General features: G+C 44.2%; 1 protein-coding gene across 2 annotated transcripts in view; it reads left to right on the top strand.

Annotated features, from left to right (window-relative positions):
- The window catches only part of msrab (methionine sulfoxide reductase Ab), a 46788-nt gene extending 38721 nt beyond the window's left edge, over window positions 1-8067 (top strand). For both annotated transcript variants that reach the window (XM_035752695.2, XM_035752696.2), the window contains exon 6: window positions 7804-8067. In XM_035752695.2, the coding sequence (XP_035608588.1) occupies window positions 7804-7989 (186 nt within the window). In that variant the 3' untranslated portion in view covers window positions 7990-8067. The remainder of the gene's footprint in view (window positions 1-7803) is intronic.
- Window positions 8068-14149: the final 6082 nt, after the last annotated feature.

Below are 14149 nucleotides of genomic sequence, written 5' to 3' on the forward strand. Positions count from 1 at the left end.
GAAAGAAAGAGAGAAAGAGAGAATTAGAGAGAGCACACTTAAATTCACACAGGACACCGAATCGGACAGGAGAAGTACTCCAGATTTAACAAACTGACCCTAGCCCCCCGACGCATAAACTACTGCAGCATAAATACTGGAGGCTGAGACAGGAGGGGTCAGAAGACACTGTGGCCCCATCCGAGGACATCCCCGGACAGGACCTAACAGGAAGGATATAACCCCACCCACTTTGCCAAAGCACAGCCCCCACACCACTAGAGGGATATTTTCAACCACCAACTTACCATCCTGAGACAAGCCTGAGTATAGCTCACAAAGATCTCCGCCACGGCACAACCCAAGGGGGGGGCACCAACCCAGACAGGATGACCACATCAGTGACTCAACCCACTCAGGTGACGCACCCCTCCCAGGGACGGTATGAGAGAGCCCCAGTAAGCCAGTGACTCAGCCCCTGTAACAGGGTTAGAGGCAGAGAATCCCAGTGGAAAGAGGGGAACCGGCCAGGCAGAGACAGCAAGGGCGGTTCGTTGCTCCAGAGCCTTTCCGTTCACCTTCCCACTCCTGGGCCAGACTACACTCAATCATATGACCCACTGAAGAGATGAGTCTTCAGTAAAGACTTAAAGGTTGAGACCGAGTTTGCGTCTCTGACATGGGTAGGCAGACCGTTCCATAAAAATGGAGCACTATAGGAGTAAGCCCTGCCTCCAGCTGTTTGCTTAGAAATTCTAGGGACAATTACAACATCCGCAGAGTACGACCCTGCCTCACACAGGAAGCGGCGCAGGTCCTAATCCAGGCACTTGTCATCTCCCATCTTGATTACTGCAACTCGCTGTTGGCTGGGCTCCCTGCCTGTGCCATTAAACCCCTACAACTCATCCAGAACGCCGCAGCCCGTCTGGTGTTCAACCTTCCCAAGTTCTCTCACGTCACCCCGCTCCTCCGCTCTCTCCACTGGCTTCCAGTTGAAGCTCGCATCCGCTACAAGACCATGGTGCTTGCCTACGGAGCTGTGAGGGAACGGCACCTCAGTACCTCCAGGCTCTGATCAGGCCCTACACCCAAACAAGGGCACTGCGTTCATCCACCTCTGGCCTGCTCGCCTCCCTACCACTGAGGAAGTACAGTTCCCGCTCAGCCCAGTCAAAACTGTTCGCTGCTCTGGCCCCCAATGGTGGAACAAACTCCCTCACGACGCCAGGACAGCGGAGTCAATCACCACCTTCCGGAGACACCTGAAACCCCACCTCTTCAAGGAATACCTAGGATAGGGTAAGTAATCCTTCTCACCCCCCCCCCCCTAAAAAGATTTAGATGCACTATTGTAAAGTGGCTGTTCCACTGGATGTCATAAGGTGTATGCACCAATTTGTAAGTCGCTCTGGATAAGAGCGTCTGCTAAATGACTTAAATGTAATGTAAATGTAACTAGGAGGCCTGCATCTTGTGACCGTAGCGTACGTGTAGGTATGTACGGCAGGACCAAATCAGAGAGATAGGTAGGAGCAAGCCCATGTAATGCTTTGTAGGTTAGCAGTAAAACCTTGAAATCAGCCCTTGCTTTGACAGGAAGTCAGTGTAGGGAGGCTAGCACTGGAGTAATATGATCAATTTTTTTGGTTCTAGTCAGGATTCTAGCAGCCGTATTTAGTACTAACTGAAGTTTATTTAGTGCTTTATCCGGGTAGCCGGAAAGTAGAGCATTGCAGTAGTCCAACCGAGAAGTGACAAAAGCATGGATTAATTTTTCTGCATCATTTTTGGACAGAAAGTTTCTGATTTTTGCAATGTTACGTAGATGGAAAAAAGCTGTCCTTGAAATGGTCTTGATATGTTCTTCAAAAGAGAGATCAGGGTCCAGAGTAACGCCGAGGTCCTTCACAGTTTTATTTGAGACGACTCTACAACCATTAAGATTAATTGTCAGATTCAACAGAAGATCTCTTTGTTTCTTGGGACCTAGAACAAGCATCTCTGTTTTGTCCGAGTTTAAAAGTAAAACGTTTGCAGCCATCCACTTCCTTATGTCTGAAACACATGCTTCTAGCGAGGGCAATTTTGGGGCTTCGCCATGTTTCATTGAAATGTACAGCTGTGTGTCATCCGCATAGCAGTGAAAGTTAACATTATGTTTTCGAATGACATCCCCAAGAGGTAAAATATATAGTGAAAACAATAGTGGTCCTAAAACGGAACCTTGAGGAACACCGAAATTTACAGTGGATTTGTCAGAGGACAAACCATTCACAGAGACAAACTGATATCTTTCCGACAGATAAGATCTAAACCAGGCCAGAACTTGTCCGTGTAGACCAATTTGGGTTTTCAATCTCTCTGATGCCATTAATGCCATTAAAAGGTCATTTACCACCTTCACAAGTGCAGTCTCAGTGCCATGATGGGGTCTAAAACCAGACTGAAGCATTTTGTATACAGTGTTTGTCTTCAGGAAGGCAGTGAGTTGCTGCACAACAGCCTTTTCTAAAAAAATTGAGAGGAATGGAAGATTCGATATAGGCCGATAGTTTTTTAAATATTTTCAGGGTCAAGGTTTGGCTTTTTCAAGAGAGGCTTTATGACTGCCACTTTTAGTGAGTTTGGTACACATCATGTGGATAGAGAGCCGTGTATTATGTTCAACATAGGAGGGCCAAGCACAGAAAGCAGCTCTTTCAGTAGTTTAGTTGGAATAGGGTCCAGTATGCAGCTTGAAGGTTTAGAGGCCATTATTATATTCATCATTGTATCAAGAGATATAGTACTAAAACACTTGAGCGTCTCTCTTGATCCTAGGTCCTGGCAGAGTTGTGCAGACTCATGACAACTGAGCTTTGAAGGAATACGCAGATTTAAAGAGGAGTCCGTAATTTGCTTTCTAATAATCATGATATTTTCCTCAAAGAAGTTCATGAATTTATCACTGCTAAAGTGAAAGCCATCCTCTCTTGGGGAATGCTGCTTTTTTAGTTAGCTTTGCGACAGTATCAAAAAGGATTTTCGGATTGTTCTTATTTTCCTCATTTAAGTTAGAAAAATAGGATGATCGAGCAGCAGTAAGGGCTCTTCGGTACTGTCTTTCCAAGCTAGTCGGAAGACTTCCAGTTTGGTGTGGCGCCATTTCCGTTCCAATTTTCTGGAAGCTTGCTTCAGAGCTCGGGTATTTTCTGTGTACCAGGGAGCTAGTTTCTTATGAGAAATGTTTTTAGTTTTTAGGGGTGCAACTGCATCTAGGGTATTGCGCAAGGTTAAATTGAGCTCCTCAGTTAGGTGGTTAACTGATTTTTGACCTCTGGCGTCCATGGGTAGACAGAGGGAATCTGGAAGGACATCAAGGAATCTTTGTGTTGTCTGTGAATTTATAGCATGACTTTTGATGTTCCTTGGTTGGGGTCTGAGCAGATTATTTGTTGCAATTGCAAACGTAATAAAATGGCGGTCCGATAGTCCAGGATTATGAGGAAAAACATTAAGATCCACAACATTTATTCCATGGGACAAAACTAGGTCCAGAGTATGACTGTGACAGTGAGTGGGTCCAGAGACATGTTGGACAAAACCCACTGAGTCAATGATGGCTCCGAAAGCCTTTTGGAGTGGGTCTGTGGACTTTTCCGTGTGAATATTAAAGTCACCAAAGATTAGAATATTATCTGCTATGACTACAAGGTCTGATAGGAATTCAGGGAACTCAATGAGGAACGCTGTATATGGCCCAGGAGGCCTGTAAACAGTAGCTATAAAAAGTGATTGAGTAGGCTGCATAGATTTCATGACGAGAAGCTCAAAAGACAAAAACGTCTTTTTTTTTGTTGTAAATTGAAATTTGCTATCGTAAATGTTAGCAACACCTCCGCCTTTGCGGGATGCACAGGGGATATGGTCACTAGTGTAGCCAGGAGGTGAGGCCTCATTTAACACAGTAAATTCATCAGGCTTAAGCCATGTTTCAGTCAGGCCAATCACATCAAGATTATGATCAGTGATTAGTTCATTGACTATAATGGCCTTTGAAGTAAGGGATCTAACATTAAGTAGCCCTATCCGACTCGCTGCTTAATGGAGAAAACCGGTTGAAAGTTTCTGTCGGCTGAATGAGCGACACCGGTTGAGCATTCCTACAGCATTTTCTTCCAGAAACCGTGAGAAAGTTGTCCGGCTGCGGGGACTGTGTCAGGGGATTTATACTACTATCTGTACTTACTGGTGGCACAGACGCTGTTTCATCCTTTCCTACACTAAAACTACACTTGCCTAACGATTGCGTCTGAAGCTGGGCTTGTAGCACGGCTATCCTAGCCGTAAGGCGATCGTTCTCCTGTATATTATGAGTACAGCGACTGCAATTAGAAGGCATCATGTTAATGTTACTACTTAGCTTCGGCTGTTGGAGGTCCTGACGAACCATGTCCAGATAAAGCGTCCGGAGTGAAAAAGTTGAGGGAAAAATATATATATATATATATAAACGGTAATTAAAAAGTAAAACCCGTAAAGTTGTCAGGTAGCAAAGTAGGTTGGCAACAAAATGCACAGCAACACGTAAACAAGTCTGCAAGTTGTGACCGGAAATGACGTAGGTAGCCAATACAATGGCAAGGCAGGGACAGCCTTGCCATTGAAGGAATTCGAAGGAATTGCCCGTAGAGCTCCGAGACAGGAATGTGTTCAAGGCACAGATCTGGGGATTTTAGCATCATTGAAGGTCCAAAAGAACACAGTGGCCTCCATCATCCTTAAATGGAAAAGTTTGTAGCCACCAAGACTCTTCCTAGAGCTGGCCGCCCGTTCCAACTGATCAATCGTGGGAGAAGGGCCTTGGCGATGGTCACTCTGACAGAGCTCTAGAGTTCCTCTGTGGAGATGAGAGAACCTTGCAAAAAGATCTCTGCAGCACTCCACCAATCAGGCCTTTATCAGACGGAAGCCACTCCTCAGTAAAAAGCACATGACAGCCTGCTTGGAGTTTGCCAAAAAGCACCAAAACACTCTCAGACCATGAGAAACAAGATTCTCTGGTCTGATGAAACCAAGATTGAACTTGGGCAAAGTGTCTGAATAACTTATGTAATTCTGATATTTCAGTAGTTTTTATAAATGAGAAAAAATGTGTCACTATGGGGTATTGTGTGTAGATCTTTGTTTTTAGAATATGGCTGTAACGTAACAAAATGTGTAAAAAGTCAATGGGGTCTGAATACTTTCCGAAGGCACTATATCCTGTTTTGGGCTTTTTGCTGTCACTTTGCAGTCTACAAATGATGTTCCGACCCCCTGACCATCTGCGCCAGAAGAAATTGTCCTGCGGCTGAATGTAGATGATGATCCCTGACATAGGGCATCTCTAACATGTCAGGAGCATCATATTATATCACTATTAGGTATTGCTTTCCAAGACATTTAAACAAAAACTTTTTACAAGATATTGTAGAGTGCACTGTGTGAAGATGAGAATATACGTGTATTTTTTCGAGCAACCTTTCTTTGATTGAGTAACGTATTTGTATTGTAGTAACATTATTATGGGATGCTGTGTGCTCTGTTGAGATATTATGGTATGTCATTTATCTGTGAAGCATTACCCAGAAGAGGACTGGGGGGGGGGACAGTCCTTTAGCTTGCTTTTGACAGAACTGTCAACCATCTTTTTTTAAAGATTGCATAAATGACCATGTCCATGGTGAGGGCAAAACTCCTCTAATAATGTCCTACTGATGACTCAATGTGTTTGTGTGTGTCACTCTCTCTTTCTGTCTCTCTCTCTCTCTGTCTGTCTTTCTGTCGCTCTCTTGGTCTTTCTGTCTCTCGCTTTTCTGTCTCTCTCACTCTCTTTCTCTCTCTACAGCGTGGGCCTTCCGAAGTAGAAATAGAGAGAATACGGTAGATAAATAGAGAGTGAACCTTTCTTTTTCTTTACTCGGTGTGTCACATTTTATTTGTGTCGGGCGTCCGTCTCTCTCTCTCTAACGGTGGGTGGGGTGTCTCTTGCTTTCTCGCTTGACTGCAGCTACGGTGAAGCTCGCTCTCCACGGTCCTTCCGTCGTCACACGGGAGAGAGACGCGCTCGCTCGGCCGTAGTGCCTTTGACAGCCAAGCCTTTCCGACAGGCGTGAAGATGGGCTCGCAATGCAGGGCTCACTGGGGCTAGTGTAGCGCTAAGGTGCCCTGCACTCAAAGGCTATTCAGTCAGACCCATTGCTAACACTAGCGCTAGCCAATTCTCCAGCCGCAGTGAGCCTTGCGGATCCACTACGGCATTTTGACACGACGTGACTGCATGCATTCTGATTTATGGGCTCAAAATGGCTGCCGTATTGTGACTTGCATTAGAGTCAGGCTTGAGAGTGTAGCCTATTCCTTCTCTGTTATCAGGCCATTTCTTGGGCATTGTATTCCTCTCATATAAAAGCAAACCTCTAATGCATCTGATGCCCTGGGGCTTTCTGTCTATAATGAGTGGGTAGTGGGCCTATTTATAGTCCGGAAAAGCTGCCCTCCATTGTAAAATATGCAAAGGGTGGGCAATCCCTTTGCAGTTTTCATTGGGGAATGTGTATATTATAACAGTGCATTTGCCATAGGAATATCCTACATTTGATATAAGTGCAATGCTTTTTATCCCTCAACTTCTCCAAATGTGGCGTTTGATTTTGATGCAATGTCAGTCCGAAATATCTCATCACAAACCGATAAGAGCGTCTGCTAAATGACTTAAATGTAAATGTATTGGCCAGTGAGGACTGATGGTCATGAATCCTGATTTGAATGTGCTCGGGTTCTAAATGATCCTTTGGCTACAGATCTAGGATCAACTTACCTCCTCAAATACTAACCTTAACCACTCCATCAAAATTAGCCTGTTTTCTGGGGGCAGTCAGTGCTTTGATATAGAGAGAGAACCACCACCTCGGACATCACCTCCAGCACAATCCCACTCTAAATTCTTCACTGCTGCCTTGTGGCTGAAGGCTGGTACTGCATGTCGCGGCTTTATTCTTTCTCCCTGACAAATAAGGGACTAATACTGCTCTGTAGCAGCACAATGTCTCTCCGCGATTTTTGGCATCCTCTCTCCGCCTCTCGGTCCTTCCAATGTGTTTTGAGAACGAGGCCAAGACAACGAGGATGCAAAGAATCGAGGAAGGATGAAGGGATCCCCTTGTGGCGGTGAACAATCCAGCACACCTTAGAATGATTGTTTTTGTTGGGGTCTCCAGAGTGCTAGTCTTTAAATGTATTTTGCGGGTGGAAGGAAGCCGTGTGTTTCGCTGCAAAGGAGTACTCCCTCAGCAGGTAGAGTGTTTGAATCCTGCTCTCGAGGTGCTTACACCATGTTGCAACACTTATGGAGAGCTCAAAGCTACCAGGGACTCTTTCAAGCGTTGTCCCAGAGCGCGAGGAACAGAGCCAACACTATAGAGAAACAGAGTCTGTTTCATGTGTCAATCAATCAACCACGCTGCTTTCTAAGTCAGAGAGCAGATCCATTATCTTTGGAAAAAGTGCACCCGGTTCATGTTCTGGGCATATCGTAGCGAAACATTTCAAAATGTTGTGCAATGGATAACAAAAATGAGCAGTTTAGCACCATTTCCGGTTATTTTTCTTACATTTTCTGACTAGTGAACAAAACCTTGAAGTCAGTTTGTAGCTGTTGTTATGATTAGGGCATTTCCTGACCATGTAACCTGACTAATGCCTCAAAAACGGAATCTAGAAGTTTTCCTGGTCAGGAGGGAGATCTCCTGGTTCCGTTCATGATACCTTTCTTGTATTTTGACCTTGTGTCCATTTCAGGTGTTATCTGAGAAGGGCTATGGATCCATCACCACAGAGGTCCTAGAGGGCCAGGAGTTCTTCTACGCGGAAGACTACCACCAGCAGTACCTGAAGAAGGTCCCCAAGGGCTACTGCTGTCTGAAGGGGACCGGGGTGAACTGTCCCATCGGAGCTGAAGCAGACGATGACAAAGACGAGCTGTGAAAAGAGAGAGAGAGAAAGAGAGAGAAAGAGGGTAGAGAGAGAGAGAGAGGGTAGAGAGAGAGAGAAAGAAAAAGAGAGAGAGAGTAGGAGAGAGAGAGAGAGAGAGAGAGAGAGAGAGAGAGAGAGAGAGGGAAGAGAGAGAGAGAGAGGAGAGAGAGAGAGAGAGAGAGAGAGAGAGAGAGAGAGAGAGAGAGAGAGAGAGAGAGAGAGAGAGAGAGAGAGAGAGAGAGAGAGAGAGAGAGAGAGAGAGAGAGAGAGAGAGAGAGAGAGAGAGAGAGAGAGAGAGAGAGAGAGAGAGAGAGAGAGAGAGAGAGAGAGAGAGAGAGAGAGAGAGAGAGAGAGAGAGAGAGAGAGAGAGAGAGAGAGAGAGAGAGAGAGAGAGAGTGGATTGAATACAAGGTGGGTTTTTCGCAGATCTGAGTTTGTCGCTATCCAGGTGGAAATCATGCTTTTTAATTTTCCTGCTTCATATAATCTCTTTATGGCCAAGTTAGGAGAGTTGTTTGGACAATCTTGACTTTCTATAAACAATCAGCAGTAGGTTGAAAAATGTTTCCACTCCCTAAAGTGTTTCTGAACTCGCTTAGCATTGTGTTCATTTGACTAATTGGCTAAATAATTTCAAAAGTATTTAGCCATCTGTATGAACTCTATTGTATACAATGATAATTGTATTTTCTCATTTAAATTGAAGTGTTTACAGTTCAATATAGCCCATATCAAGGTTAATTTATTATTATATTGGTGCATGATGCCATGAGACCTCTTTGTATGCGAGGCTGAAGTACTGATAGAAATCCACAAGATGGCAATAGATACCAACAAACTTAACCTCTCAACAAAATAGCTTCAGGATTTCATTCCATCCACTCAATGTGACATCCTCACCCTTTAGGGCTATCTTCCATTAAGAGAGAGATTAGTACCCTTTCCGTAGAAGGGATTTGCACGTTGTGGTAGAATAATGTTTTACATGTGTGTTGGAATCACATTAGTTTTCTCTCCTTCCATTGTCGCATTGCTCAGAAACATACACTGAGTATATACCAAACATTAGGAACACATTTCTGATATTTAGTTGCCTTCAGAACAGCCTCACTTAGTCAGGGCATGGACTCTACAATGTGTCGAAAGCATTCCACAGGGATGCTGGCCCATGTTGACTCTATTGCTTTCCAAAGTTGTGTCAAGTTGGCTGGATGTCCTTTTGGTGGTGGACCATTCGGGAAACTGTTGAGCATGAAAAACCCAGCAGCATTGCAGTTCTTGACAGTTCTCCCATACCCTGTTCAAAGGCACTTATATTTTTTGCCTTGCCCATTGACCCTCTGAATGGCACACATACACAATCCATGTCTCAATTGTCTCGAAGGCTTAACAATCCTTCTTTAAACTGTCTCCTCCCATTCATCTACACGGATTGAAGTGGATTTAACAAGTGACATCAATAAGGGATTATAGCTTTCACCTGGTCAGTCTATGTCGCGGAAAGAGCAGGTATTCATTATGTGTTGCACACTCAGGCTTATGTGTGAGAGCATCCCTGGTTTTCAGCTAAACAAAATCAAATCAACGTTTATTGGTCGAGTACACAGTTTAGCAGATGTTGTAGTGGTTGCAGCGAAATGCATATGTTACCAGCTCCTAACAATACCGTAAAATGTTTTCTAAAAAGCATACAGGGCCTCCCGAGTGGTGCAGTGGTCTAAGACACTGCATTGCAGTGTTAGCTGTGCCACTAGAGAACCCGGTACGTGTTCAGGCTCTGTCGCACCCGGCCGCGACCGGGAGACCCATGGGGCGGCGCACAATTGGCCCAGCATCGTCCAGGTTAGGGAAAGGTTTGAGCGGCAGCGCACTAGCGATTCCTGTGGCAGGGCGGGCGCAATCCACGCTGACACGGTCGCTAGGTGCACGTGTTTCCTCCGACACATTGGTGCGGCTGGCTTCCGGGTTAAGTGGGCATTGTGTCAAGAAGCAGTGCAGCTTGGCTGGGTTGTGTTTCGGAGGATGCACGGCTCTCGACCTTCGCCTCTCCCGAGTCCGTACGGAAGTTGCAGTGATGGGACAAGACTGTAACTACCAATTGGATACCACGGAATTGGGGAGAAAAAAGCACTATAAATCAAGAACATTGGGACAAAGCCAATTAATAACCTAAATAGCATCGTAACAGTAATCAAAATGCAAACGATACGCATGTACACTGGAAGATTTTAGACAAGATATGCTATTTTGAATAAAAATATTCATGCAACAATTTCAAATATTTTACTGAGTAACAGCTCATATAAGGAAATCCGTGAATTTAAATAAATGAATTAGGCCCTAATCTATGGATTTCACATGACTGGGAATACAGATGCATATCAGATGCATCATTTTTTCACGCAGGAAAAAAAGATAAAACACGTAAAAAAAAACATCTTGCTGCGTTTTGTAAAAACAGATCTAAAATGCTTCCAATTGTAATTTATGCTCGTTATCAGACTGATTGTTTGCTTCAGTTGCACTTCTAAACTCTGATGTGTAGCTTCTTTTAAAATGCTAGATTAACTTTAAGCAAAACATTAAGGCAACGTAGCTGGCTTTCTATTATAGCCCTAAACATTAGAAATATGATGGCCATACATAGTTATGCAAAAAAATACCTTGCCTTTTTCATTGTAAGCTCGTTTACTTGTGTGGCTGCCAGCCAGTTTGGAAATGAAGCTATTTTATGTTGAATGTGTTGCACTAATGTATTTTCTGTGAAGGAAAACTGTAGTTGCACGTCCCTTTTCACTCTATCGAAGCAAATGAAAACACAGTTGACTTTCAATATAAAACGTGACCGCTGTCACCTGCTCCTGCTTTCGACTGTTGTGCTATTTACAAACAAACACGTGACTGGATCAACTGTGCTGGGGAACTAAATAAGCTTCATAATGCAACATAATGTGACGGATAAAATGAAGTAGGTGATCTTTATCTCCTAACGTATTGCACAGGTTGACTGCAGGTATTTACTTTTTTTAAAAATAGCTACAAATATGAAATGTATCAAATGTATTGAAAAACTTCAAATAAATATTTTCAACAGTATTGAAAAACCATCCCGTGGCTATTTCCAAATACCCCAGTATACAGTATATGCAGAATACCGCCCAAGCCTAGTATGTTCAGAGGTAGATATATTAGAGTAAGCTATGCCAAGAATCCAGTATATAAATAAATATGTATAAATGTATATGTATAAACAGTATAACTAAATATAAAGTACGGTAGTACAAAATATTTGAATGAGCTACAGTATGTCAGGAACGCAGTATTTAAATACTCAGTGTGAAACAGGAAGTGTCCAATGGTTCAATGTCTCTATGAAATGGGACAGCAGAGTTGGCTGTGTGGGAGTGTGTGTGAATTTGTGTATGTGCGTGTGTTTATGAGTATGAGGTGTGTGTGTGTGTGTTTTGCATCACCTGGTAGACGGCTAGTGATGGCTGTTCAACAGTCTGATGCCTGGTAAATAGAAGCAGTGTTATAGTCTCTCTGTCTTGACACTGATGCGCCTGCACTATCTCTGTCTGCGCCGAGTGAACAGTCCATGAGGTCCTTAATAATAATTTAATGGCCACTACAGAGTGGCCATTAAAAGCTGACATCCGCGATAGGCGAAACAAATGTGCCCCTCAGCGCATTTGTTATTGTTTTTGTTTTGAGGAAATGAGAATCCAGCATGGTGGTAAAATAAAAACGTAGTACTCTGTTGTTCTATCGCGTGTACAATGATGTCAGAGGGGGGTTGTGTCACTCCCTGGCCATAGAGAGGCTTTTTATTCTCTATTTTGGTTAGGCCAGGGTGTGACTAGGGTGGGCGTTCTATGTTATTTTTTCCATGTTTGTATTTCTTTGTTAATGGCCAGGTATGGTTCTCAATCAGGGACAGCTAGCTGTCTGTCGTTGTCTCTGATTGAGAACCATACTTAGGTAGCCTTTTCCCACCTGTGTTTTGTGGGTAATTATTTTTCCGCGTGTGTTTGTGTGCACCTCGGTTGCGTCACGGTCTTTGCTGTTTACCTGTTTGTTTTTTGGTTTGTTTCGGTTTCACTTTCATTAAAAGATGTGGAACTACATGCACACTGCACCTTGGTTGATTTATGACAGGGAGTTTGAGGATAGCGAGCGTGACAGAATTACCCACCACAAGAAGACCAAGCAGCGTGCACCAACCTGGAGGAGTTGGACCGGGGAGGAGAGAATGGTAGAGGACAAGACCCGGTCACTGAAGTCCGAGAGGCAGCCCCAAAAAATTTTTTGGGGTGGGCACACGGGGAGTGTGGCGGAGTCAGGTTGGAGACCGTAGCCCACTCCCCGTGCTTACTGGGGCGAGCAGGTGACAGGTCAGGCCCCGTGCTATGGGGTGATGCGCACTGTGTCTCGGCCGTGTATTCACAGGCCGGTGTGCTCGGTGCCAGCGTCCCGCATTTGCCGGGTGGAAGCCTGTGTGTCCAGTGCCTCGGCCAAGGAAGAGGCCGCCTGTATGTCTCCCCAGCCTGGTGAGTCCTGTGCCTGCCCCCAGAACCAAGCCACCCTCCTGTCCGGAGCTGCCAGAGTGAACCATCCATTTGTAAACTAAATAAGGTTCTTCTAAATATGTTGGTAATCCCTGAGTCTCTGTTTGAGAGGGTGTGTGTGTGTGTGTGTGTCACCTTTTCTGCTCTGCAGATGAGCAACACTGGGACTCCTGGTATATGATTCACAGACTGTTTTAGAACTCAGACAAACCTTATACACACAAATGATTGAACAAATACACACACATACACACGGATACACACAACAGTGCCTAAAGAGAGAGACACAGACCTCTCTACCAGTGGCGGTCAGTGCCATTTAGATAAGGGAGAATTAAAGCCCGACCAATCAGCCTAAAACACAAAACAGGTGAAACCAATAAACAGAAAGGGGAAAAGGGATCAGTGGCAGCTAGTAGGCCGGTGACGACGACCGCCGAGCGCCACCCAAACAGGAAGGGGAACCACCTTCGGTAGGAGTCGTGACACTGTCATTCATATTCCCTTCACCGAGATCAATGTAACATCGATATGTTTAGGCTACTACATGATACTCACATGTTTCCTATATCCATTGCTACAACCTAGCCTATGAATGAAAGTTTACAACAGAAGTGCACAGGTCGAGAGAAGAATGTGAGTAATCAAGGTGACAGGCAATGACACATTCAATAATGCCTTGCACACTCTTGCCAGCTTCTAGCTGATCTAGAATGTAATCATTTGTCCAATAATGGCAAACAAGTTTTTATTGGACAAATTCAGGTATGTTTATCACCGTTTGTTTCCGTTTAAGAAACGTTTTTCAACAGAATCAGTGAAATGAATACACCCCTGATCACACGCAGACACAGTTCATTTTCATAGCAGCCACATACAAATAGCACAAGCACTTTGCGCGTTGTATAATTCCTTCCCACATCTACACGCTCTCCTCCTATCACCTTTCCCTTCGCTTGTGGACTTCAGTGCACAACACATCAGCTCTCTGTGACCAGGTGAAAAAACGTTTCCAAGCCAAACCTTCATATCATAACCGATACACACAGCCTACATTGTTGTCACCATATTAGCTAACGTCATTGTCAACATTCAGTGCATTCGGAAAGTTATTCAGACACTTTGACTTTTTCTACATTTTGCTACAGCCATTTTGTTTTATTCTAAAATGTATTAAATTAATTGTTTTCCTCATGAATCTACACACAATACCCCATAATGACAAAGCGAAAACAGGTTTTTAGAAATGTTTGCAAATATATAGATTATATAGTATTCAGACCCTTTCCTTTCCTATGAGACTTGAAATTGAGCTCAGGTGGATCCTGTTTCTATTGATCATCCTTGATATGTTTCTACAACTTTCTTGGGGTCCACCTGTGGTAAATTCAATTGATTGGACATGATTTCGAAAGGCACACACCTGTCTATATAAGGAGATGATTGTGGACTACAGGAAAAGGAGGGCCGAGCACGCCCCCATTCCCATCAACAGGGCTGTAGTGGAGCAGGTTGAGAGCTTCAAGTTCCTTGGTGTCCACATCACCAACAAACTAACATGGTCCAAGCACACCAAGACAGTCGTGAAGAGGACACGACAAAAC

This window comes from Oncorhynchus keta, chromosome 35 (genome assembly GCF_023373465.1).
Source record: "Oncorhynchus keta strain PuntledgeMale-10-30-2019 chromosome 35, Oket_V2, whole genome shotgun sequence".
NCBI lineage: Eukaryota > Metazoa > Chordata > Actinopteri > Salmoniformes > Salmonidae > Oncorhynchus > Oncorhynchus keta.